The sequence below is a fragment of the Salvelinus namaycush genome, chromosome 12 (genome assembly GCF_016432855.1).
Source record: "Salvelinus namaycush isolate Seneca chromosome 12, SaNama_1.0, whole genome shotgun sequence".
NCBI classification, from domain to species: Eukaryota; Metazoa; Chordata; class Actinopteri; order Salmoniformes; family Salmonidae; genus Salvelinus; species Salvelinus namaycush.
This window is the reverse complement of record NC_052318.1, coordinates 35801863-35828016: the sequence shown is the minus strand read 5'-3', so window position 1 is coordinate 35828016 and position 26154 is coordinate 35801863. Positions and strand designations below refer to the sequence as shown.

Here is a 26154-nt window from a genome sequence, read left to right as displayed (position 1 = left end):
ACTTTTATTAATGTCACTGATGTATTAGCATAATTCATAAACTTCAATGCATTATCATATATAATGTATCACCAAGTACATGAAATCTCACTACAATGGAAATAACATAATATATCTAGAGTGGAACACATACTAAAGTTATAAGGTTATACACACAATGTAGCATGAGGGAACATATGATCACTTTGAGGGGATGAGAGTGAATGTACCTTTTCCAGACATTGGCTGCGGAGGTAGCGCATGGCCTGCTGAATGCCCTGGGGTAGGGGTTGCCCACTCCTTTGGACATTGATGATTGGCGGGACACCAAAAACCTGCTTGTCCCTGTAGTGAGGGACCTTACTTCTCTTCATAAACTTAGGAATTGACCTGCCAAAACGGAGGAAAAGGGGGATTAGATTCAATCTTTTCATGTAGATATCAGCATGTAGGTTGTTAGCTGAAATACGTGTAATAATTCATATCTCGAAATTCATAGCATACTAACAGCCTCTGTAGCGATGTATTTTTTTTGTTGCATATTCCTATTTATTTCCGCAACAACCCACTCCCCAATCCAAAATTGTAATCAAGCTAGTTGCCTCCTAAAGACATGAATGACATCGGGCAAAAAGGGTGGGCTATCGCTGATCATAAATGTTGATGATTGATGCACATCTGCTAGTTAGCTAGCTCAATAACTTTTTTATTGATTGTGATTCATCTTCAGTGCTCATAAATAATAACTTAATAATATAATATTCATAATATTTCAACTCATGATATATGGCTGGCTGGCTAGTAGCCTGTGTGGATATTTTAGTATATGGTGGTTAGCTAAAGTCGACTACCGCTGTGGCTGCTGCTGACACACATGTGCAACTCCCAACTGAAGAAAGGAGGGAGTTGGGTCATAGGTGCAGCTCCTCTTTATGTCTTTCTGCCTCTCTCTGCTGCACATATCAGCCAACCAGAACGAATATTGATGATGATGTAAATCAAGTGTTATCAAGTGTTAATCAAATGTTCTGCTGCAGCTGTGGCAGTACTGTTGATATTTAAAATAGGTAGCTTGCTACACACACTCACGCATCTCAAGACATGTTTGGATACCTGCGCGCCCGGTATACCGGGAAACAGATGCAACCGATCATGCGGGAGCTCCAGGGCAAGATCAACAGGCGCAATCAACTGACGGGGTCCGGGGCGGGGGGTGGCGTACTTGATGACATGACAACGACTTGCGGGCAGTGGGATCAGAACAACAACAAAAACTGTATACAAAAAAAACTATATTCCCTCCCAAAACTGCACTTGGTGAGTGGGAGGGCAAGGGGCAGGTGCTCAAGCACAGGTAGACTATCTGTGCACGTGCCTGACTGTCACGTTCCTGACCTATTTCTGTTAGTTTGTTGTATGTGTTAGTTGGTCAGGACGTGAGTTTGGGTGGGCATTCTATGTTGTCTGTTTCTATGTTGGTTTAGTGTTGCCTGGTATGGCTCTTAATTAGAGGCAGGTGTTTGGCGTTCCTCTAATTGAGAGTCATATTTAGGTAGGTTGTTTCACAGTGTTCGTTGTGGGTGGTTGTCTCCTGTGTCAGTGTTTGTCGCACCATACGGGACTGTTCGGTTTGTTTGGGAGTTTTGTGTAGTCATTTTCCTGTTCGTGAGTTCTGTGTTTTATGTAAGTTCACATGTCCAGGTTTGTCTACTCCGTTTTGTTGTTTTGTTAGTTTATAGTCAAGTTCGTGTTTTCGTTGTCCTAATTAAATCATGTCATTCCAAAACGCTGCGCCTTGGTTCAATCACTACTCCTCCTCTTCGGTTGAAGAGGAGGAGGACTACCGTTACAGAACCACCCACCTAAATGAAGCCAGAACCAAGCAGCGGGGTAATCGGAGGAAGGGACAGCGCAAGAAGGAGGAATGGACATGGGAGGATGTTTTGGACGGTAAAGGTTGCTACACATGGGAGGAGATCCTGGCTGGAAGGGATCGCCTCCCATGGGAACAGCTGGAGGCACTGAGGAGAGCAGAGGCAACCGGAGAAGGGAACCGGCGTTATGAGGGGACGCGTCTAGCACGGAAGCCCGAAAAGCCCGTGAGTACTACCCAAAAATTTCTTGGGGGGGGGGGCTAAGAGGTAGTGGGCCAAGGGCAGGTAGGAGACCTGCGCCCACTTCCCAGGCTAACCGTGGAGAGCGGGAGTACGGGCAGACACCGTGTTACGCAGTAGAGCGCACGGTGTCTCCTGTACGTGTGCATAGCCCAGTGCGGGTTATTCCACCTCCCCGCACTGGTAGGGCTAGATGGAGCATTGAGCCAAGCGCCATGAAGCCGGCTCTACATATCTGGCCACCAGTACGTCTCCTTGGGCCGGCTTACATGGCACCAGCCTTACGCATGGTGTCCCCGGTTCGCCTACATAGCCCGGTGCGGGTTATTCCACCTCCCCGCACTGGTCGGGCGACGGGGAGCATTCAGCCAGGTAAGGTTGGGCAGGCTCAGTGCTCAAGGGAGCCAATACGCCTGCACGGTCCGGTATTTCCGGCGCTACCTCCCCGCCCCAGCCCAGTACCACCAGTGCCTACACCACGCAACAGGCTTCCAGTGCGTTTCCAGAGCCCTGTTCCTCCTCCACGCACTCTCTCTATGGTGCGTGTCTCCAGTCCGGTGCCTCCAGTTCCGGCACCACGCACTAAGCCACCTGTGCGTCTCCAGAGCCCTGTACACACTGTTCCTTCTCCCCGTACTCGTCCTGAGGTGCGTGCACTCAGCCCGGTGCCACCAGTGCCGGTACCACGCACCAGGCATATAGTACGTTTTGAGAGTCCAGTGTGCCCTGTCCCTGCTCCCCGCACTAGGCTTGAAGTGCGTGTCTCCAGTCCGGTGCCTCCAGTTCCGGCACCACGCACCAGGCCTACAGTGCGTCTCAGCCGGCCAGAGTCTGCCGTCTGCCCAACGGCGCCTGAACTGTCCGTCTGCCAAGCGCCGCATGAACTGCCCGTCTGCCATGAGCCTACAGAGCCTTCCGCCAGACAGGAGCAGCCAAAGCCTTCCGCCAGACAGGATCAGTCTGAGCCATCCGTCTCCGCAGCGCCATCTGAGCCATCCGTCTCCGTAGCGCCATCTGAGCCATCCGTCTCCCCAGCGCCGTCTGAGCCATCCGTCTGTCCCGAGCCATTAGAGCCGCCCGTCTGTCCCGAGCCGTCAGAGCCGTTAGTCAGTCAGGAGCCGCTAGAGCCATTCGTCAGTCAGGATCTGCCAGAGCCGCCAACCAGACAGGATCTGCCAGAGCCGCCAACCAGACAGGATCTGCCAGAGCCGCCAACCAGACAGGATCTGCCAGAGCCGCCAACCAGACAGGATCTGCCAGAGCCGTCAGCGAGCCATGAGCGTCCAGAGCCGTCAGCCAGCCATGAGCGTCCAGAGCCGTCAGCCAGCCATGAGCGTCCAGAGCCGTCAGCCAGCCATGAGCGTCCAGAGCCGTCAGCCAGCCATGAGCGTCCAGAGCCGTCAGCCAGCCATGAGCGTCCAGAGCCGTCAGCCAGCCATGAGCGTCCAGAGCCGTCAGCCAGCCATGAGCGTCCAGAGCCGTCAGCCAGCCATGAGCGTCCAGAGCCGTCAGCCAGCCATGAGCGTCCAGAGCCGTCAGCCAGCCATGAGCGTCCAGAGTCGTCAGCCAGTCATGAGCTGTCCCTCAGCCCAGAGCGGCTATTTATCCAGAACTGCCCCTCAGTCCAGAGCTGTCTCTCTGTCCGGAGCTGCCTTTCAGTCCGGAGTTGCCCCTCTATCCTGAGCTACCTCTCTATCCTGAGCTACCTCTCTATCCTGAGCTACCTCTCTATCCTGAGCTATCCCTCTGTCCTGAGCTATCCCTCTGTCCTGAGCTATCCCTCTATCCCGGTGCTGCCCCTTGTGTCGATGTTACCTAAAAGATTTAGTGGGTGTAAGATGAGGGTGGTCATTTGTAGGGGGAGATGTAAGCTGGGATTGACTATGGTGGGGTGGGGACCTCGCCCTGAGCCTGAGCCACCACCGTGGTCAGATGCCCACCCAGACCCTCCCCTAGACTTTGTGCTGGTGCGCCCGGAGTTCGCACCTTATGGGGGGGGTTATGTCACGTTCCTGACCTATTTCTGTTAGTTTGTTGTATGTGTTAGTTGGTCAGGACGTGAGTTTGGGTGGGCATTCTATGTTGTCTGTTTCTATGTTGGTTTAGGGTTGCCTGGTATGGCTCTTAGAGGCAGGTGTTTGGCATTCCTCTAATTGAGAGTCATATTTAGGTAGGTTGTTTCACAGTGTTCGTTGTGGGTGGTTGTCTCCTGTGTCAGTGTTTGTCGCACCATACGGGACTGTTCGGTTTGTTTGGGAGTTCGGTCTTTTGTGTAGTCATTTTCCTGTTCGTGAGTTCTGCGTTTTATGTAAGTTCACATGTCCAGGTTTGTCTACTCCGTTTTGTTGTTTTGTTAGTTTATAGTCAAGTTCGTGTTTTCGTTGTCCTAATTAAATCATGTCATTCCAAAACGCTGCGCCTTGGTTCAATCACTACTCCTCCTCTTCGGTTGAAGAGGAGGAGGACTACCGTTACACTGACCACAGGTAACATTAGATATTTTCCCTGGACATCTGTCTTTTTTTATATGAAAACTGTTTGGTCTAACGGTTTCCATTTTGTCTGTTGAATATTCACATAATGCTTTTTCAGCTGAGGGAAGAAGCTTAATTGGGTGACAGTACAAGAGGGGAGATACATTAAAGTTGGAACCTTTTAGTATGGAGAATAAAACCTGCTAATTCACTGCTGACAACTGAGCGTGTCCTAAAATGGCCATTGCAAAGAAAAGGGGGATACCTAGTCAGTTGTTCAACTGAATGCATTCAACTTAAATGTGTCTTCCGCATTTGAATCAGAGAGGTGTGGGTGGCTGCCTTAATCGACATCCACATCATCTGCGCCTGGGGAACAGTGGGTTAAGTGCCTTGTTCAGGGGCAGAATGACAGATTTTTTACCTTGTCAGCTCAGGGATTCGATCCAGTAACCTTGTGGTTACTGGCCCAACGCTCCTACCCGCCAGGCTACCTAGTTTCTTTATGTAGGAAAATGTGATTTATTTTGGAGAAGCATGAGTCATCCGAATAGGAAATAAGAGCCTGAACGAGAGACGATTGTGAAATTGTTCAAATCAAACTTTTTAACAGCCATCTTTATGAAAAGCAGATGTAACTGTTATAATCCTATACATTAGCTGCAGACATGTAGATCAAAGGCCTTGCCATATGGAACAATGAATACAATTAATTTTAAAAAGCAACATCCTGACCACAAACAAAGCAATACTTGCTTCTGAGTAATTGGAAACATGAATCTCTTGAAATGAACCTTTCATTCCCTGGTTAAATGCATATCAAAGGTCAGTATAATAGAGTGCACTTCCCTACGTATTGGCCTTTATCTCAATTTCAGTCTCCACTCTCCAGTTCCCAAGGGCCCTCCACTCACCAGCTCCAGCCATGTTTGTTGGGTTCGCAGTACTTCTCCATGATAGCAGTGAGCCGGAGCAGAGAGAACTTCTGCAGCAGGTTGAGCTGAGCGGCTGACTGGCGGTTAATCTCCTGGGAGGCTGAAGTCAGGCTCGGCCTGTGAGAGTTCTGGAAACTATACCACCTTAGCTTCCTAGAGAGAGGGGAAATGTAATGGGAATAAAGGTGAATGTTGATCGATAGAGATGCTATGAGCATCCATTTGTGGTATTTCTTAGAGACGGTTAAATTGTTTCATTCATGTGTCTTTACTATTATACTCTGTCTAAACTTCAAGAGCTATTTAAAATGTTGTAAAAATATGGATGAACCTGAACATGTTATCTTCATGTTTATAACATAATGTGTATAATAATGTACACTCAGTGACCAGTTTATTAGGTACACCACCCCGTTCACAAAAATGGTTCGCTCCTGCAGACAGTGAGTCACATGGTCGTGGCTTGCTATATAAAGCAGGCATCGAGGCATTCAGTTACTGTTCGATTGAAAATGAGTGACCTAAGTGACTTTGAGTGAGGCATGATCATCAGCGCTAGGCGCGCCGGTTCCGGTATATCAGAAACATGTAGCCTCCTGAGCTTTTCACGCATGACAGTGTCTAGCTTTTACCGAGAATGGTGTGACAAACAAAAAACATTCAATCAGCGGCAGTCCAGTGGGCGAAAGCAGCTCTTGATGACAGGTCGAAGGAGAATGGCAAGAATTGTGCAAGTGAACAGGTGGGGCACAAACATACAGTACAACAGTGGTGTGTAGAACTGCATCTCGGAACGCACAACTCGTCGGTCCTGGTCATAGATGGGCTATTGCAGCAGACGACCACACTGGGTACCACTCGTATTAGCTAAAAACAAGAAGAAGCGGCTCCATTGGGCACGCGATCACCAACACTGTGTTAAGCAGAGCGACACAGGGGAACACAAGAGCAGACTCAGATGAGGAAACAGGGATGAATAAACCAAATATTCATTGTTACACAGGGAGATATGGAGTGCAGATCCGGGTAAGCTCGGATGAGTTGCAGAAAAACCAGACATGGAGACTGAGGTTGGAATTAGCTGAGTAGAACAGGGTAAACAGGTCCTGAGGGGAATCCAAGGTAGTGGTGGTGAGTAAAATCCAGAGCAAGGTAGTTGGGTGGTGAGATGTGGAACAGGAGCCAGCGACAGAGCGGTAATGAGCAGAGATTACAATCTGGCAGAGCGGAAGTGGCAGGACTGAGTATTTGTAGAGGTCTTCATTATGGAACAAGTTGCAACTGGTAGGGATCTACTCTGACTCCAGCACACCTGTCTCCAACCACACAATCACACAGAGAGGGAGAGGGAGAGAGAGAGAGTGTACATGGATAGTACGTGCAGGTCAAGAAGACACAGGACGAAGACCAGAGAGTGCAGCAGGAGCAGATGTGACACACTGGGCAATTGAGGAGTGGAAAAACATTGCCTGGTCTGACGATTCCTGGTTCCTGTTGCATTATGCTGATGGCACCGGAGGGAATGACGGACGTTTTACAGGCTCCTGACCAATTGTGCAATTTTGAGTATGTTTTTGCGCTTATCTTAACTTCTTTTGTACATAATGTTTCCGCCATCTTTTCCTATGACCGAAAATAGCTTCTGGACATCAGAACAGCTATCATTAACCTCTATTTGGACGAGAACATCTACTTCAATGAGTCGGTTAAAAGACATTGATTATCGCGGACCAGGCCCAAATCCCTGACACTCGAAGGAGGAGACGGCGCTATAGAGGCTGACGTGTGGAAGACCTGGCGAGACTACATCGGATAGAGGATAAATCGCCTCTACCCTCCGTTCTATTGGCAAATGTGCAATCACTGGAGAATAAACTGGATGAGCTCCGTTCGAGACTATCAATGTGATCTGAAGAACTGTAAAATCCTATGTTTCTCAGAGTCGTGGTTGAACAAGGACATGGTATATTAAGGACACCTGCTTTTTCAATTTCATAGACAAACCAGGTGAAACCACGTGAAAGATATGATCTCTTATTAATGTCACTTGTTAAATTCACTTCAAATCAGTGTAGATGAAGGGGAGGAGACAGGTTGAAGAAGGATTTCTAAGCCTTGAGACAATTGATACATGGATTGTGTATGTGTGCCATTCAGAGGGTGAATGGGCAAGACAAAATATTTAAGTGACTTTCAACAGGGTATGGTAGGAAACACCAGTTTGTGTCAAAAACTGCAATGCTGCTGGCTTTTTCACGCTCAATAATTTCCCGTGTGTTTCAAGAATGGTCCACCGTGTGGGGGGGGGGGGGGGTCAACTCAATATCTCAATATTAGGAGGGTGTCCTTAATGTTTTGTACACTCAGTGTAAATCTAGCTGTCTTTTCTATACTTCGGCAGGACAGAACGGCTGCGTCGGGGAAGCTCAGAGGAGGGGGTGTGTGTCTCCTTGTTAGCAACAACTGGTGTGCGATCTGTAATGTTAGAATACCTCATGATAAGCTGTAGACCACACTATTTACACTATTTACCATTTTTCGTAGCTGTCTATTTATCACCACAAACCGATGCTGGCACTAAGACCGCACTTAAGGAGCTGTATAAGAACATAAGCAAACAAGACAATGCTCACCCAGAGGCGGCACTCCTAGTGGCCGGTGACTTTAATGCATGAAAATTGAAATCTGTTTTACCTCATTTCTATCACCTTTACTACACACACAGAGATGCATTCAAAGCTCTCCCTCAACCTCCATTTGGCAAATCTGACCATAACTCTAACCTCCTGATTCAGACATACAAGCAAAAACTCAAACAGGGCGTGCCAGTGACGCACTCAATACAGAAATGGTCCAATGAGGCGGATGCTAAGATACAGCCCTGTTTCGCAAGCAGACTGTTCCGTGATTCATCCGATGGCATTGAGGAGTTTACCACATCAATCACCGGCTTCAGTGCATTGAGGACGTCGTCCCCACAGTGACACTACATTTACAGTACTAGTCAAAAGTTTGGATACACCTACTGAATCAATATTTTTTTATTTATTTTTAATATTTTCTACATTGTAGAATAATAGTGAAGACATCAAAACTATGAAATAACACATGGAACACATGGAATCATGTAGTAACTAAAAAAGTGTTAAACAAATTAAAATATATTTTATATTTGAGATTCTTAAAAGTAACCACCCTTTGCCTTGATGAAAGTTTTGTACACTCTTAGTGCTTCTTTTGTAAATTATGTCTGAGTATTGGAGATTGCCCCTGGCTATGCATAAATAATTGAAACAAGAAAATGGTGCCATCTGGTATGCTTAACATAAGGTATTTAAAATAATTTTTACTTTTGATACTTAAGTATATTTTAGCAATTACATTTACTTTTGATACTTAGTATATTTAAAGCCAAATACTTTAAGACTTTTACTCCAGTAGAATTTTACTGGTTGACTTTTACTTTAATCATTTTATATGAAGGTATCTTTACTTTTACTCAAGTATGACAATTGGGTACTTTTTCTATTTATTTATTTCTATTAAAAATAGTTTTTTAAATGTTTTCTACTATTTCTCTTTTTTCTCTGCATTGTTGGGAAGGGCCTCTAAGTAAGCATTTCACTGAGTGAAACACCTGTTGTTTATGAAGCATGTGACAAATAACATTTGATTTGAGTCAGGATTTGGCATAAGTAGAATGAGTCCATGAGTCCATGGCCCATCCTGACTTGTGTCAACCTGCTGGTGTAATAGTATGGGGAATGTTTTTCTGGCACACGTTAGGTCCCTTGATACCAATTGAGCAACGTTTCCACGCCACAAAGAATTCAGGCTGTTTGGAGGCAAAGCAGGGTCTGACCTGGTACTATGTACCTAATAAACTGGCAGCTGAGTGTACGTTTACCTGCTTGGCCTGGTTAAGGAAGCGCCCACTCCTGAGTCCCTCCTTTCTCTCATCTCAACATCCTCCACCTCATTCAATGAGTTTCCTGTGCTGTCGTAGTCACTGGCCATTGTGCCTACATCTGACATAGACTGCTCCTCAAAATGGAGGCTGGAGGAGCATGCTGTTTCTCTGGTCTCGTCATTGTCCTCCTCCTCATGCTCGTCATTGAGCTCCTGACACCACTGGTCTATATTCTGCTGAAGGCCATGGACATGTTGAAGGATATCATCCAGATGCTCAAATACCTTTTCTCTCAACTCATCTGAACTGCCACTAGCCTCAGGCATATTGTCATAGATGCTCCCCATGGAGGAACACAAGTTCCTTCTTCTAGGAAACATGTTGAAGTCCTGGGAATCCTGACTGCTGCCCAAGGAGAGGTTGACGTCCTCCATCTGCCATCCACCCAGCTCGTGAAAGTTGGAAGTAGTGCACAGGCTCTCGATGGATAGGGATTTGGGGAATGTTCCTGACTTGTGGTCCATTGGCAGATGAACCAGACAATCTATTCCATTTCCATAGCCACTCTTCTGACTAACCTGTTTAGATCCCTTCCACCCTCCCATCTCATAGTCCTCTAGATAGAGCCAACTGTTCTTCACCTTAGCTCTGGCCACAACTGGGAACCTACTGGCTGTCATTCGACAGATCGTATGGGCCTTTCCGCTGTAATTTACACTGCTATTACCTGTAGTGTTCTTTTTTAAACCAGGTAGACTTTCATTGGGAGTGCAATGCAAACTGCCAGGGGTTAGTGGGAGCTGCAGCTGAGTGGTCACAACTTGGCCATCTGTTACTTCCCTCTCTTTCTCTTTTCTCTTGAACAACTCCATTCTCCTCAGGAAGGTCTTGGAACACCTCTTGGTCTTCTCTCTGCAGACAGGAACAGTAACCAGGTCTTTGGGAAATGCAGTTTGGTCCTCACTGCTCAGGGTGGGTCCGTTGAGAGATTGGGAGCCACGGGATTCATGGTGGGAGGTGAGGGTGTAGGGCTCTGCCGTGCTGGTGACCTGACTGAAGGGGGTTCCCCTGCTGGACGTGGTTTCTCTGGCACTCTCCACACTCAGGCTGCTGCTGCTGTGGGTGGAGGTGACCTCCAGGTTACTGAAGTCACTCATGATGCTTTCGCTACTGGCTGAGGCCCTCATGGGGAGCAGGGTGGTGGAGGAGAGGACCTCCACGCTGGGGGAGATGTGCGGGGAAAGGGTACGCAGTCGCGACCACGTTTTACTCTCTCGTTGGAAAGCCCAGCGGTCACTGATGGCACACAGGTCATCCTCCTCAGAATCTTCACTCTGCATCAGATGAGACAACAATTAGAGTGCATTTTTTAACATGGATAATTTACATTGACAAGGGCTATGTATACGTGCAAAGTAAATATAGACTTACTTGAGCATGTAAAATGGAATATAAAACAATGATAATATACACTGCTCAAAAAAATAAAGGGAACACTTAAACAACACAATGTAACTCCAAGTCAATCACACTTCTGTGAAATCAAACTGTCCACTTAGGAAGCAACACTGATTGACAATACATTTCACATGCTGTTGTGCAAATGGAATAGACAACAGGTGGAAATTATAGGCAATTAGCAAGACACCCCCAATAAAGGAGTGGTTCTGCAGGTGGTGACCACAGACCACTTCTCAGTTCCTATGCTTCCTGGCTGATGTTTTGGTCACTTTTGAATGCTGGCGGTGCTTTCACTCTAGTGGTAGCATGAGACGGAGTCTACAACCCACACAAGTGGCTCAGGTAGTGCAGCTCATCCAGGATGGCACATCAATGCGAGCTGTGGCAAGAAGGTTTGCTGTGTCTGTCAGCGTAGTGTCCAGAGCATGGAGGGGCTACCAGGAGACAGGCCAGTACATCAGGAGACGTGGAGGAGGCCGTAGGAGGGCAACAACCCAGCAGCAGGACCGCTACCTCCGCCTTTGTGCAAGGAGGAGCAGGAGGAGCACTGCCAGAGCCCTGCAAAATGACCTCCAGCAGGCCACAAATGTGCATGTGTCTGCTCAAACGGTCAGAAACAGACTCCATGAGGGTGGTATGAGGGCCCGACGTCCACAGGTGGGGGTTGTGCTTACAGCCCAACACCGTGCAGGACGTTTGGCATTTGCCAGAGAACACCAAGATTGGCAAATTCGCCACTGGCGCCCTGTGCTCTTCACAGATGAAAGCAGGTTCACACTGAGCACATGTGACAGACGTGACAGAGTCTGGAGACGCCGTGGAGAACGTTCTGCTGCCTGCAACATCCTCCAGCATGACCGGTTTGGCGGTGGGTCAGTCATGGTGTGGGGTGGCATTTCTTTGGGGGGCCGCACAGCCCTCCATGTGCTCGCCAGAGGTAGCCTGACTGCCATTAGGTACCGAGATGAGATCCTCAGACCCCTTGTGAGACCATATGCTGGTGCGGTTGGCCCTGGGTTCCTCCTAATGCGAGACAATGCTAGACCTCATGTGGCTGGAGTGTGTCAGCAGTTCCTGCAAGAGGAAGGCATTGATGTTATGGACTGGCCCGCCCGTTCCCCAGACCTGAATCCAATTGAGCACATCTGGGACATCATGTCTCGCTCCATCCGCCAACGCCACGTTGCACCACAGACTGTCCAGGAGTTGGCGGATGCTTTAGTCCAGGTCTGGGAGGAGATCCCTCAGGAGACCATCCGCCACCTCATCAGGAGCATGCCCAGGAGTTGTAGGGAGGTCATACAGGCACGTGGAGGCCACACACACTACTGAGCCTCATTTTGACTTGTTTTAAGGACATTACATCAAAGTTGGATCAGCCTGTAGTGTGGTTTTCCACTTTAATTTTGAGTGTGACTCCAAATCCAGACCTCCATGGGTTGATAAATTTGATTTCCATTGATAATTTTTGTGTGATTTTGTTGTCAGCACATTCAACTATGTAAAGAAAAAAGTATTTAATAAGAATATTTCATTCATTTAGATCTAGGATGTGTTATTTTAGTGTTCCCTTTATTTTTTTGAGCAGTGTACAATGCCATCCAGCAAACTCAGATATACTGTGAAAGTCAGATGCATGTATCAACAGCAGTGGATCTAGTGACTGGCCTGCACACAAAAAACAGAGACAGATCACATTTACAGGTCTACTCACCTGTTTGCACTGAAAATGGACCTCCAGTCTCATAGAGGCACATTTGTTCAAGGTTGACAGCCTCCTACGTGGAAATGAAAGAGATCAAATGAATAAACATGGGAAATATCCATGTTTCTGGGTTGTTTACAAGTGCAGTGCCAATCAAAATAAGCTAGCCATCTATAAAAACTGTTTTGTGTTTCAAATTTCTTAACAATGACAACCTGAAAGAGAGACATATCGTTGGCTAGATAGGTAGTTAAACTCGTAGGTATTGACAAGAAAAATTTGAATTCACAAAAACAAATCATTCTGTTTTTCATGTCAGTAGCTAGGTTCCATCCAATTGGCAACAGATTGTCTGGTGAATATAAAAAAAAATCTCCATGAATAAAATATGCGCATTTTCCCACCAGAGAAGTTTTTCCATCAAATTGTGCATGATGACATAGCACACATAAAAGTTAAATGGGTTTCCATCGCACTTTCAACTCTGCTGATGGTTTTGTCTCTAAAAATGTTGTGTTATATAGCGAATGTGCCCAATCTGGTATTGGCACATGCACTCTAGCCAACAGCTCACAGATACAGCCTGGTATTTGCTACATGATGAAATTATTACAGACAAAAGAGTGAGATCATTTTTATTTGTCAAACAGCAGCCAAGCATCAATCATCATGTCACCAGAATAAGACCCTCGACATTTATTGGAAAGTAGCATCAAGCCTCATCATCATGCACTTTCACCACCCTGTGAAGTTCATTATAACTTATTTCATCTGTAGCCTATTAAACTGTATGCTTTCCCAAGTCGTAGTGGGAGGACCACACAGCATATCATCGCGTGACTCCAAAAACACTTCAATGTGAGGGTTATTCTATCAATATTTGCGCATTAAAGCATTTCCACCGCCATATCACGCATAATGTGTAATATTTCCGGTATGTTTTAAGGACCACATACATACCTGGCATCCCTTAGTAATTGTGTTCCAGATCAGTTTGCATCTCATGTATATATTTATCTTTTCAAGGGGTTATTTTAGGGCCCATGCGATGGGACTTGATAGTGAATGAAAACACATATGCAAATCCCCCACCCCCCAAAATTGGAATTCAAGGAGGCTCAAACATCTTTGATGGATCAAAATGCATGACTTATCTTTGGAACAGAACATAATTCAGTGCAAGACTATGCAGACATGAAGGCCTTGTAGCCAGGCTGTTCTATTTTTACATCACTCCACCCCAGAGTGAATTTCACACCATGTAAATTGCTGCACCACAGATTTAAATGAGTCTATGTGTGAGGCATTTCACTAACAGGTTTATTTAGATTTTTTTCCCCAAATGATATGTCAAAAAATGTCAAGAGTCAGAAGGTCTACCATTAACTTAATTTTGCTTGATTCATGACTTTTTGCTGAAGATAGACAACAGTTCAACTTTTCTCATACAGCTCAAAGTTTCAATAGTTGGAACTTGAAGACAGTAAAAAAGTTTGTCTATCTTATTTTTTCATCGTTATTGTATCGTATCATATCGAAGGGCCCCTCTTCACCTTCATTATTTATGCTGGTGTCGAAGACAAGCTATGACATTCACAATATTTTTCCAAAAATTATCTTAAACATGTCGCTGCTTAATGGTAATCAATGTAACAACATCATTATATTTTCATAAGAAATGCGCTATCTTGAGAATTATTTTATTAGTCACACATGCCATGTTCTCAAAAAATTATCAATTCAATATTTTTTAGAATGCCCAGCTGTCCTATATTTTGTTAAGTATATTTGTATTCTGGGAACATAGATTCATAGCTACTCCTCTGAGGAGAACCTGATAGCATGTAGTGACTCTCAGAGCTTAAGCGATTGTGGGATTTAATTGGCAACTCAGTCATGTATTTCTACTGCTCTTACACACACATACACAAACACACACACACACACACACACACACACACACACACACACACACACACACACACACACACACACAGAGAGAGAAAGAGAGGAATCCTATCAACTCAAATTATAGTTTGCCCATACACCAGAATGCTGTTCAACAGAGTTAATTTATTCATAGATTTGTGCAACTGATGATCGAGTTAATGACTGTTCTAAGATAACATATTAAATTGTTTTAATCTTGTCATACCAAGGATTTTTTTAGCAATTTGATTTAGAATTTTGAGACCCGTTAACATAACAAAAAATATATTATAAAAAATGTGGATTTTTATTTTATTTGGTATTACTGCAATTAGCCAATAGAAATGCATTGAATAACAGATTCACTACATGGAACATCAGATAGTCCCCCAAAAAATATCAAAACAAAGTTTGTTCTGAAGTGTCTGTCCTATATCTGAGAGATACAAGAATACCGTACTTCCATAATAAGCCTAACAAGACTTCAGACGAGTCTTGTTAGGCATGTGGGCGTCCTAGAGTGTTTGTGAGAGTCTCATCTTTCAATATTGGTCATAATATTTTGTAGGCCAAACCGTTCGGAAGCTACAGATGTTTTCCTGAGAAGACCAATTTTTGGGATGTCTCATGGTCTGACAAACACCGCTCTAGCTCTGCCACCTTCCACTGCAGATGCAGAAGGGCGACATCAGTAGATGTGGAAATTTGAGACGCAGCCCATGCAACAAAAAAACATATCTCTAGCTTAAACAGACGGATTTTGATGGGGATCTTTGTATTATGCGAATTAGATTTCCTCATAGGAGCAGAAATTGTACGGTAAGGGTAATTTAATGAAATGCAAAATCATTACCAGCAATGCATACCCTGAAAAAGAAATTGAGGCAAACTTCTTGCAAGTTTGTGGCAAATTTGCTGCAAACGAAATAGTGTGCCACAAAATGTTGCAAGAAGGTTGCCACTAGTGGTGAATCTGCGGCAAACCTTTGGCCACAATAATATTTATTGCCACTAGTAACTAGTTCGGCTGAGTTTTTTTTCTCTCTAGATTCTATTTGAATCTGTGGCAAACCTGGCAAACCAGTATTTATTGGCACTAGCGGCAAACAGTTTACCAGAAACCGTTTCTGGCGGACACATGAGTTCCAAGACCAGTAACCATTGACAAGCAGTCTGGGGGGAAATAAAAATCTGTTGGAAAATGGAAACCAAGCTATGTAGCTAGCTACCTTCCGAAGTTGTCCGGTGAGTGTCTAACTTGTTCAACTTCTTAATAGACTTTGAAATTGTGTTAGCTAATTGATTACTAGTTAGCAATGTCATGTTTTATGGCATAGGGTGACACACATTTTATTGATAACGTTACCAGTTTCAATCTGTAAACCACTAACTGACATGCGCTTAGCTAGCTAGCTAGTGATTAGCTAGCTACCTAACATTAGCTATCAGATTTTACACAAGCTTACTAATGATTTGCCTTATATTTTTAGGGATATACTTTTTCACTTTTGAAAATGAATACCCTACCCCCTACCCGTGGTGTTGGAAGAGGCTGCTTTGGGAAGAGGAGGCATCAACACCCTGGAAAGATATTTGTGATGCACCACTCACTCAATATTTTTTGGGGTGATACATTTGTGTGTATTCTTCAAGCTTGATAAGGTAATTAAATGCATGTATTGTTCTCATAAATGTTGCCTATTAATTATTTGTTTGTAACAATTCGATCTTTCATTGTTTTAAACTAGCTCATCTTGATCATGTGTTCTTCCTTCTCTCTTTCTAGAAGCACTCAGTTACAAGTCATAAACACTGGTTGCGGCCTTCAATCAAACCGAGGACAGAGAAATGTATGTGCACCAGGTCAAGGAATCTCAAATGCATGGCTTTGAAATGTATTTTAACAATAATGAATTAAAAAATAAATAATAATAATTGCCATATTAGGCATAAACAATTTTATGTTGCTTTTCTTTCACCCAAGCCTTATACACCTCGGTCAGGAAGAAGAGACAGCTAGTAGACAACTGTCTCTTAATGATGGAGTCCCCAGTCTAGAGTGAAGATAATAATTAGTTAATTAATTTGAATCAATTGTTTTGAAGCTTGGCTGGAGACAAATCTTGTATACTGTGGCTCTATAGGAACAGTTGACCACACATTAAAAGGTAGATTTAGTAGGCCTAAATCGCAGTTTATGCTAGCTGCATTTGTTTATATAGCATTTATACAAGGCAGAAACATTGTTTCCTTGCTGAAAAATACATACAGTTGAAGTCGGAAGTTTACATACACCTTAGTCAAATACATTTAAACTCAGTTTTTCACAATTCCTGACATTTAATCCTAGTTAAAATCCCCTGTCTATTGGTTGATAGCTCATTGCTCTGTTATCACTTGGGCCATGTCAATTCTGTAGTTGCCTGTTTAAACTTCCTAAGGTCAACATCCCCCATAATGTTCACATTTGTCTCATGTTGTAGCTACCAAAAATATTAAATAAACAATTTATTTGGGAAACATTCAGTCTTTGCTCTTTTTCTATTAGCATGCTGATGATTTCAGTTGTTTTGGATGTATCTTTATCAATAAAGACATTGAATACATACTGTTTAGTATATTTAGTATGTTTAGTTTACTCTGTGAGAAGCAAGTTAATTTAAAGTTATATTTGGTCATGTATATTTGACATTTCAATGTTAATACACAAAGCAACCAAACCCCTGATTTAATTAGCATATTCATAATTTGCAGCAAACAGTACAATTTTTGCTAGAAGTTTCCCAGAATTGTTTGCCAGAAGTTCACAAGTCACTGCAAATTTGCAACAGTTTTTTACATATGAAAAGATGAGCTTGCTGCAAATTGGCAAAAGATTTGGCTGAACTGTTTGTCAGAAGCTTGTTTTTTCGGCATTAATCATAGTATGAAACTTGGATGCAGACGTGAAAGGTACTGGAAATGTAATGTCTTACCTGCATAGTGACTTCAGTGAATCCTGGTCCAGAAACTCATGGTCTTTTTTCACAGAGGAGATGTCTAACGGAAACAGTGCCGCTGTAGATCAAGAGACATGGATATGTTAATACCTGTGTGTTTTGACACTATTACAATGGGAACTTTACTCTCTCTGCACCAGAGACACCAGAATAACAGCATACGGCCATGTCAAAGTATATGACTGTATGTTTTGCGGGTAGGTTATACTGTTGAGTGATTTGATCAGGTTCTAGGAAAACATGACCAACCTCTGAGATCAAAACCATTTCTTTCTTTGAAACATCAAAGACGCCTTTGGCTGAGGCCAATATAAAATTCATTCCACAGGGCATGTGCAGACATTCATTTTGAGAGACATGTTGCCTGCAGTCGTTGGCAATACATACAGCTGAAGTCGGAAGTTTACATACACCTTAGCCAAATACATTTAAACTCAGTTTTTCACAATTCCTGACATTTAATCCTTGTAAAAATTCCCTGTCGTAGGTCAGTTGGGATCACCACTTAATTTTAAGAATGTGAAATGTCAGAATAATAGTAGAGAGAATGATTTATTTCAGCTTTTATTTCTTTCATCACATTACCAGTGGGTCAGAAGTTAACATACACTCAATTAATATTTGGTAGCATTGCCTTTAAATTGTTTAACTTGTGTCAAACATTTTGGGTATCCTTCCACAAGCTTCCCACAATAAGTTGGGTGAATTTTGGCCCATTCCTCCTGACAGAGCTGGTGTAACTGAGTCAGGTTTGTAGGCCTCCTTGCTCGCACACGCTTTTTCAGTTCTGCCCACAAATTTTCCATAGGATTGAGGTCAGGGCTTTGTGATGGCCACGCCAATACCTTGACTTTGTTGTCCTTAAGCCATTTTGCCATAACTTTGGAAGTATGGTTGGGGTCATTGTCCATTTGGAAGACACATTTGTGACCAAGCTTTAACTTCCTGACTGATGTCTTGAGATGTTGCTTCAATATATCCACATAATTTTCCATCCTCATGATGCCATCTATTTTGTGAAATGCACCAGTCCTTCCTGCAGCAAAGCACCCCCCACAACATGATGCTGCCACCCCCGTGCTTCACGGTTGGGATGGTGTTCTTTGGCTTGCAAGCCTCCCCCTTTTTCCTCCAAACACAACAATGGTCATTATGGCCAAACAGTTATATTTTTATTTCATCAGACCAGAGGACATTTATCCAAAAAGTACCATCTTTGTCCCCATGTGCAGTCTGCCTTTTTTATGGCTGTTTTGGAGCAGTGGCTTCTTCCTTGCTGAGCGGCCTTTCAGGTTATGTCGATATAGGACTCGTTTTACTGTGGCTATAGATACTTTTGTACCTGTTTCCTCCAGCATCTTCACAAGGTAGTTTGCTGTTGTTCTGGGATTGATTTGCACTTTTCACAACAAAGTACGCTCATGTCTAGGAGACAGACAGACCTGAGCGGTATGACAGCTGCGTGGTTCCATGGTGTTTATACTTGCGTACTATTGTTTGTACAGATGATTGTGGTACCTTCAGGCGTTTGGAAATTGCTCCCAAGGATAAACCAGACTTGTTGAGGTCTTGTTGAGGTCATGTCTGATTTCTTTTGATTTTCCCATGATGTCAAGCAAAGAGGCACAGAGTTTGAAGGTAGGCCTTGAAATACATCCACAGGTACACCTCCAATTGACTCAAATTATGTCAATTAGCTTATCAGAAGCTTCTAAAGCCATTACATCCTTCTATGTAATCTTCTGACCCACTGGATTTGTGATACAGTTATTATAAGTGAAATAATCTGTCTGTAAACAATTGTTGAACAAATTACTTGTGTCATGCACAAAGTAGATGTCCTAACCTACTTGCCAAAACTATAGTTTGTTAAACAAGAAATGTGTGGAGTGGTTGAAAAATGAGTTTTAATGACTCCAACATAAGTGTATGCAAACTTCCGACTTCAACTGTATATTCTGAACAGCTTTAAATAGTTACGACTAAATCAGCAAAACAATCATGTTTGACAAGCCTTCACATTACTGATCAAGATATATTCCATGACTCTGGATGGTATTGGCTAATCTTTTTGACAACAGTTTGATGAAACCGGTCTTTAATGCAAGCGTCTGGGATACTTAGGCTGAGGGACTGCTTGAGCTCGGGGGTTCGGTGCCGCAGTGCGCTATGTTGAATGGGTGTGATTGGTTGGTTAATTCTGTGTGGCTCTACGAGAGGTTATTTTGTGTGCATGGGTATGTTAGAGAAAGAAAACTGTGTGTCACACAACATTCCTGAGTCTTCTCATTTCAAGCTTTTGTTTCTCTCTACTTCCTTTGCAGTGGCTATACTGTTAGGTGAGGGTGCTTCCCTTACATCTGATGAGTACTAATTCCTAGCATTTTAAACAAAGTTCAAAAACGATTAAGATAGGTTGAGAATAAAATTCAGTAGCGAAAGGAGATTATTTGTTAACATTACCACAAACACTAAATCTTTCAATCAGAATTATTTTACTATAGCTTCTTCTTCTTCTTCATTTCTAATTCATGTGAATTATCACTAACATTGAACCTTGGGCCTTTTCAAATTTGCCAGACTTTGATCTATGATTTACATGTTGAGTTCATGCTCCATAGAATGGGAATAGCTACAACCAGCAAATTAAAAGTGATGCAGACAAGAATAATCAGTTATTGCAATTAAATTAGCTTTCAACCTGGTGAAAGCAGCATATTCAATTATCATGTTTGCTAGGCATGGGGACAGCTTGATAAGAAGACTACTGAGCTGAGGGAAATATCATTGCCCATTGGCAGCTTCTGCATCATAACTGACATATAGCTTAAGAGTCAGGTATATATTCTGCTACCCCGATTTAAGCCAACTCTACCCAGTAGTGTAAATTACTTAAGTAAAAATAAAATACAAAAGTACTACTAAAGTAGTTTTTTGGGGTATCTGAACTTTACTTTACTATTCATATTTGACAACTTTTACTTCACTACATTCCAAAAGAAAATAATGTACTTTTTACTCAATACATTTTCCCTGACACCCTAAAGTAACTAGATACATTTTTAATGCTTAGCAGGGTAGGAACATGTTCAAATTCACTCACTTATCAAGAGAACATCCCTGGTCATCCCTACTGCCTCTGATCTGGCGGACTCACTAAACACAAATGCTTCGTTTGTAAAGATGTCTGTGTTGGAGTGTTCCCCTGACTATTCGTAAATAAATAAAAAGAGAAAATGTTTTGCTGTCTGTTTTGCTTAATATAAGGAATTTGAAAGGAATTTGAAACTTTTTATACTTAAGTATATTTTGGCAATTACATTTACTTTTGATACTTACGTATATTTAAAACCAAATACTTTTAGACTTTTATTCAAGTAGTATTTTACTGGGTGATATTCACTTTAGTAATTTTCTATTAAGGTATCTTTACTTTTACTCAACTATGACAACTCCAAGTCAATCACACTTCTGTGAAATCAAACTGTCCACTTAGGAAGCAACACTGATTGACAATAAATTTCACATGCTGTTGTGCAAACGGAATAGACAAAAGGTGGAAATTATAGGCAATTAGCAAGACACCCCCAATAAAGGAGTGGTTCTGCAGGTGGTGACCACAGACCACTTCTCAGTTCCTATGCTTCCTGGCTGATGTTTTGGTCACTTTTGAATGCTGGCGGTGCTTTCACTCTAGTGGTAGCATGAGACGGAGTCTACAACCCACACAAGTGGCTCAGGTAGTGCAGCTCATCCAGGATGGCACATCAATGCGAGCTGTGTTGTAAGAAGGTTTGCTGTGTCTGTCAGCGTAGTGTCCAGAGCATGGAGGCGCTACCAGGAGACAGGCCAGTACATCAGGAGACGTGGAGGAGGCCGTAGGAGGGCAACAACCCAGCAGCAGGACCGCTACCTCCGCCTTTGTGCAAGGAGGAGCACTGCCAGAGACCTGCAAAATGACCTCCAGCAGGCCACAAATGTGCATGTGTCTGCTCAAACGGTCAGAAACAGACTCCATGAGGGTGGTATGAGGGCCCGACATCCACAGGTGGGGGTTGTGCTTACAGCCCAACACCGTGCAGGACGTTTGGCATTTGCCAGAGAACACCAAGATTGGCAAATTCGCCACTGGCGCCCTGTGCTCTTCACAGATGAAAGCAGGTTCACACTGAGTACATGAGCACGTGACAGACGTGACAGAGTCTGGAGACGCCGTGGAGAACGTTCTGCTGCCTGCAACATCCTCCAGCATGACCGGTTTGGCGGTGGGTCAGTCATGGTGTGGGGTGGCATTTCTTTGGGGGGCCGCACAGCCCTCCATGTGCTCGCCAGAGGTAGCCTGACTGCCTTTAGGTACCGAGATGAGATCCTCAGACCCCTTGTGAGACCATATGCTGGTGCGGTTGGCCCTGGGTTCTTTCTAATGCAAGACAATGCTAGACCTCATGTGGCTGGAGTGTGTCAGCAGTTCCTGCAAGAGGAAGGCATTGATGCTATGGACTGGCCCGCCCGTTCCCCAGACCTGAATCCAATTGAGCACATCTGGGACAACATGTCTCGCTCCATCCACCAACGCCACGTTGTACCACAGACTGTCCAGGAGTTGGCGGATGCTTTAGTCCAGGTCTGGGAGGAGATCCCTCAGGAGACCATCCGCCACCTCATCAGGAGCATGCCCTGGCGTTGTAGGGAGGTCATACAGGCACGTGGAGGCCACACATACTACTGAGCCTCATTTTGACTTGTTTTAAGGACATTACATCAAAGTTGGATCAGCCTGTAGTGTGGTTTTCCACTTTAATTTTGAGTGTGACTCCAAATCCAGACCTCCATGGGTTGATAAATTTGATTTCCATTGATCATTTTTGTGTGATTTTGTAGTCAGCACATTCAACTATGTAAAGAAAAAAGTATTTAATAAGAATGTTTCATTCATTCAGATCTAGGATGTGTTATTTTAGTGTTCCCTTTATTTTTTTGAGCAGTGTATATAGCAGCAAATGTGGATTGTTTCATATCATTGTAGTACATGCCCCTGATGAGCTAAAAGTTAAACGATGGAAACCTTTGTTTGTACTGTAGGAGCTAACCAAACACAACAAGTCTCTCTGGACCATAGTGGTCATATTAACTTGGTGGAACATTTCGTAAAACTTCAATTAATAGCCTGTGCGTTTATTTGCTTAAAATCACTTAACACAACAGGAGCTTATTAGAGACAGGCGTATATTTCCTTAATGCACACAACCTTTGCTCATTTGCATAGTTAATTGTTTAATTCCAGCATTCGCATCCAGCATTTGAATTAACTTAATTTCATGCACTAATGTGTTAGCATTTGCAAACTCTGTCACATTTATTTTGGTTAAGTATGCCATTTAAAAAATAAAAACACTGTCCCTTGACATAGTAATTATTATCCTCTGTGTATGTTCGGCAGTTTGAAGATTTCTGGGGGTCTGTACTCCCGAAGTTGTTGACCGTTTTTGAGATTGACAGTTAGCTAGCAGTTCTCAGCTGTTAGCAGCCAGTGGCTAGCAGTTTCTTAGTGGCGATAACAATGGATGATTGCCATAATTTGTTTGAGTCATTACTTAATTATTTATTACCTTCATAGACCTGGGCATACTGCGGAAATCCAGCTGCCTGCAGCCAATTACAAGCTTCTTTAGCCTCCAGTTCTGAAAAGGAAAAAACAAAACACAAAGATACGCAATGTATTGTACTACTGTTACAACCTAATGACTTCTAAATTAAGAGTTAGGTGGTTATGACCTGACTTGTTACACAAAGCTAGAAATTCCGCAAAACTATCTACTTTACATATTTCTCCAACCAGATTCGGGGAGCTTGATGGAAGGCAATGGTGACGGCCAAATGAAAGACCACAATGCACATACAGATGCTTATCTAGAATTGGTTTAGCATTTTATTTGGCTTTACCACTTTCCAGTTTACCAGTACTGTCACTGCTGGTGCATGACATTGGCTTGACACAAGCTAAAATAAATTCATAGAATCTAAATAAGTCTGGGTGGGATATGCGGAGAAACTGACATTACTTCCTCCGGAAGATTGTCAATGTGGCCTTTTAGCAATGTGGTTGGTTCAGACAACCACCTGGTAACAAAAAAAAGTTTAAATAATATTTATTTTTATACAGCGCTTTTCATACAGAATCTCAAAGTCACTTTTAAAAACAATACAGTTCATGGGAGATGGTCTTCCACCGAAACAGGAGATGTAGTAACATCCTAACAGCTGCGTGTGACAAGGCAGTTGTTCCTGAGAAATGGCGTCCAGCTGCGCTTGAGACCTTGGCGTTAGACAACTACTTCACTAATTACACACTGAATGGAAATGTGCAATTTAATGTGTATCACAAATAGCTGTCGATTCTGTGACCATCTGAAAAAAAGGGTCATTGTGGTTTCTATTCTGATCCGCTGTATCAATGTCTTTGCTACAATGTTTCAGCGCTGTTTTCAGATCCAAGGACAGCGCCTCTATACAATGTTTCGATCTGACATTCAATTTTCCTATGCATAGACCAGACGTGCGCTGTTTTCTGAACCATGGACCGCTTCTCTAGAAATCAAGGTTCTGGGACTATCAACCAGCGCTTAGGTAGTTTTGCTTTACATGGCAGTCAATACAAAAATAACTAACGACCAAAGAGCCCCTAAAATGTCACTTGACAACCAGTGTTAGTGAATGTAGCGTCATGTTTTGTAAAATAAAAAATAGTTTGGGAAATAATCTTGATTTTTAATGCTGGTAACCCGTTGTATAAAAGCAACAATACAAGCAACAATACACTGGAGGCCATGACCACACCAGAGCCATGATACAAATGTCATGGTCTCATGTATTATTGCTTAAGTATATGTTATTGGAGCATTATTTCAGTGATACTTGTAGTCATGGTAATAAAACAATAGAACAAACCACACAAAACACTAAAAACATAATTTAAGGGTAGGGAAGATGCAAACCGCTGTGCTCCTCTGCCCCCTGCTGGTGACAACAGGCATAAGGAATTCCCAAAGTAAATCCTTGGAAGACTCAACCTAAAATAATCTAATCTACAGATATGGATCAAAACAATATCTAAACCATGTTTTATGAATACAATGTGATTCCATAACCTTATGGGCAGTCACAACTATAGTGTACGAAAATAAATATTCTTATACGTTTCTGTGCATTCTCAAAATGTGTACATCACATTTTAGCCACTTAGCAGAAACTCTGTCTAGTGATTTACAGGAGAAATTAGGGTTAAGTGCCTTGCTCAAGCCAAATTGACAAATGTTTCACCTTATTGGCTCAGGGATTCAGAACAAGCAACTTTTTGGTTACTGGCCGAAGGCTCTAAACCGCTAGACTATCTGCCATCACAAATGATAAACCTACACTAGTCTACGTCATCTCAATCTAATCTCAAAAGGAGATTGCAAGTATCATCTACAGTATATACAAGAAACAACTAAGTAGTCCTAAGGTTGCCTAACACGAAATGCATCTAGAAAATAATTCATCCCTACGTGTGAGATTTACGCATTGATTTAAAGTATATACACTACCGTTCAAAAGTTTGGTGTCACTTAGAAACGTCCTTGTTTTTGAAAGAAAAGCACATTTTTGGTCCGTTAAAATAACATAAAATTGATCAGAAATACAGTGCAGACATTGATAATGTTGTAAATTACTTTTGTAGCTGGAAACAGCAGATTTTTTATTGAATATCTACAGTACATAGGCGTACAGAGGCCCACACTCCTGTGTTCCAATGGCACGTTGTGTTAGCTAATCCAAGTTTATCATTTTAAAAGGCTAATTGATCATTAGAAAACCCTTTTGCAATTATGTTAGCACAGCTGAAAACTGTCGCCCTGATTAAAGAAGCAATAAAACTGGCCTTCCTTAGACTAGTTGAGTATCTGGAGCATCAGCAATTGTGAGTTCGATTACAGGCTCAAAATGGCTAGAAACAAAGAACTTCTTCTGAAACTTGTCGGTCTATTCTTGTTCTGAGAAATGAAGGCTATTCCATGCGAGAAATTGCCAAGAAACGGAAGATCTGGTACAACACTGTGTACTACTCCCTTCACAGAACAGCGCAAAATGTCTCTAACCAGAATAGAAAGAGGAGTGGGAGGCTCCAGTGTACAACTGAGCAAGAGGACAAGTACATTAGAGTGTCTAGTTTGAGAAACAGACGCCTCACAAGTCCTCAACCGACAGATTCATTAAATAGTACCCGCAAAACATCAGTTTCAACATCAACAGTGTAGAGGCGATTCCGGGATGCTGGCCTTCTAGGCAGAGTTTATCTGTCCAGTGTCTGTGTTCTTTTGCCCATCTTAATCTTTTCTTTTTATTGGCCAGTCTGAGATATGGCTTTTTCTTTGCAACTCTAAATTTTCTGGAATGCATTTCAAAGCAATAAATGCATAGAACAAAAAAAAGAATGTTTTCAGTTCATTTTGCATGATGAAATACTTACCCTTTTTATAATTTTTTGTATGGGGTTGTGAGATTTATATAGATTATTGAAATATATGATCATGTATTTTAAAATCTAAGTCACATTCTTTTATATATAAGGCCAAATATGGCCATATATTACTTTTTCGTATGGGTAA

At 42.9% G+C, this 26154-nt stretch overlaps 1 protein-coding gene across 1 annotated transcript in view; it reads right to left on the bottom strand.

Moving 5' to 3' along the window:
- The window catches only part of LOC120056569 (stAR-related lipid transfer protein 13-like), a 28003-nt gene extending 4815 nt beyond the window's left edge, over positions 1-23188 (bottom strand). Inside the window, exons 1-6 of the mRNA XM_039004755.1 lie at positions 23116-23188; positions 17483-17564; positions 12588-12651; positions 9410-10746; positions 5482-5655; positions 210-369 (exon numbers count right to left, since the gene is read on the bottom strand). Of these exons, the coding sequence (XP_038860683.1) occupies positions 210-369; positions 5482-5655; positions 9410-10746; positions 12588-12620 (1704 nt within the window). The 5' untranslated portion in view covers positions 12621-12651; positions 17483-17564; positions 23116-23188. The remainder of the gene's footprint in view (positions 1-209; positions 370-5481; positions 5656-9409; positions 10747-12587; positions 12652-17482; positions 17565-23115) is intronic.
- Between the last annotated feature and the right edge of the window lie 2966 nt (positions 23189-26154).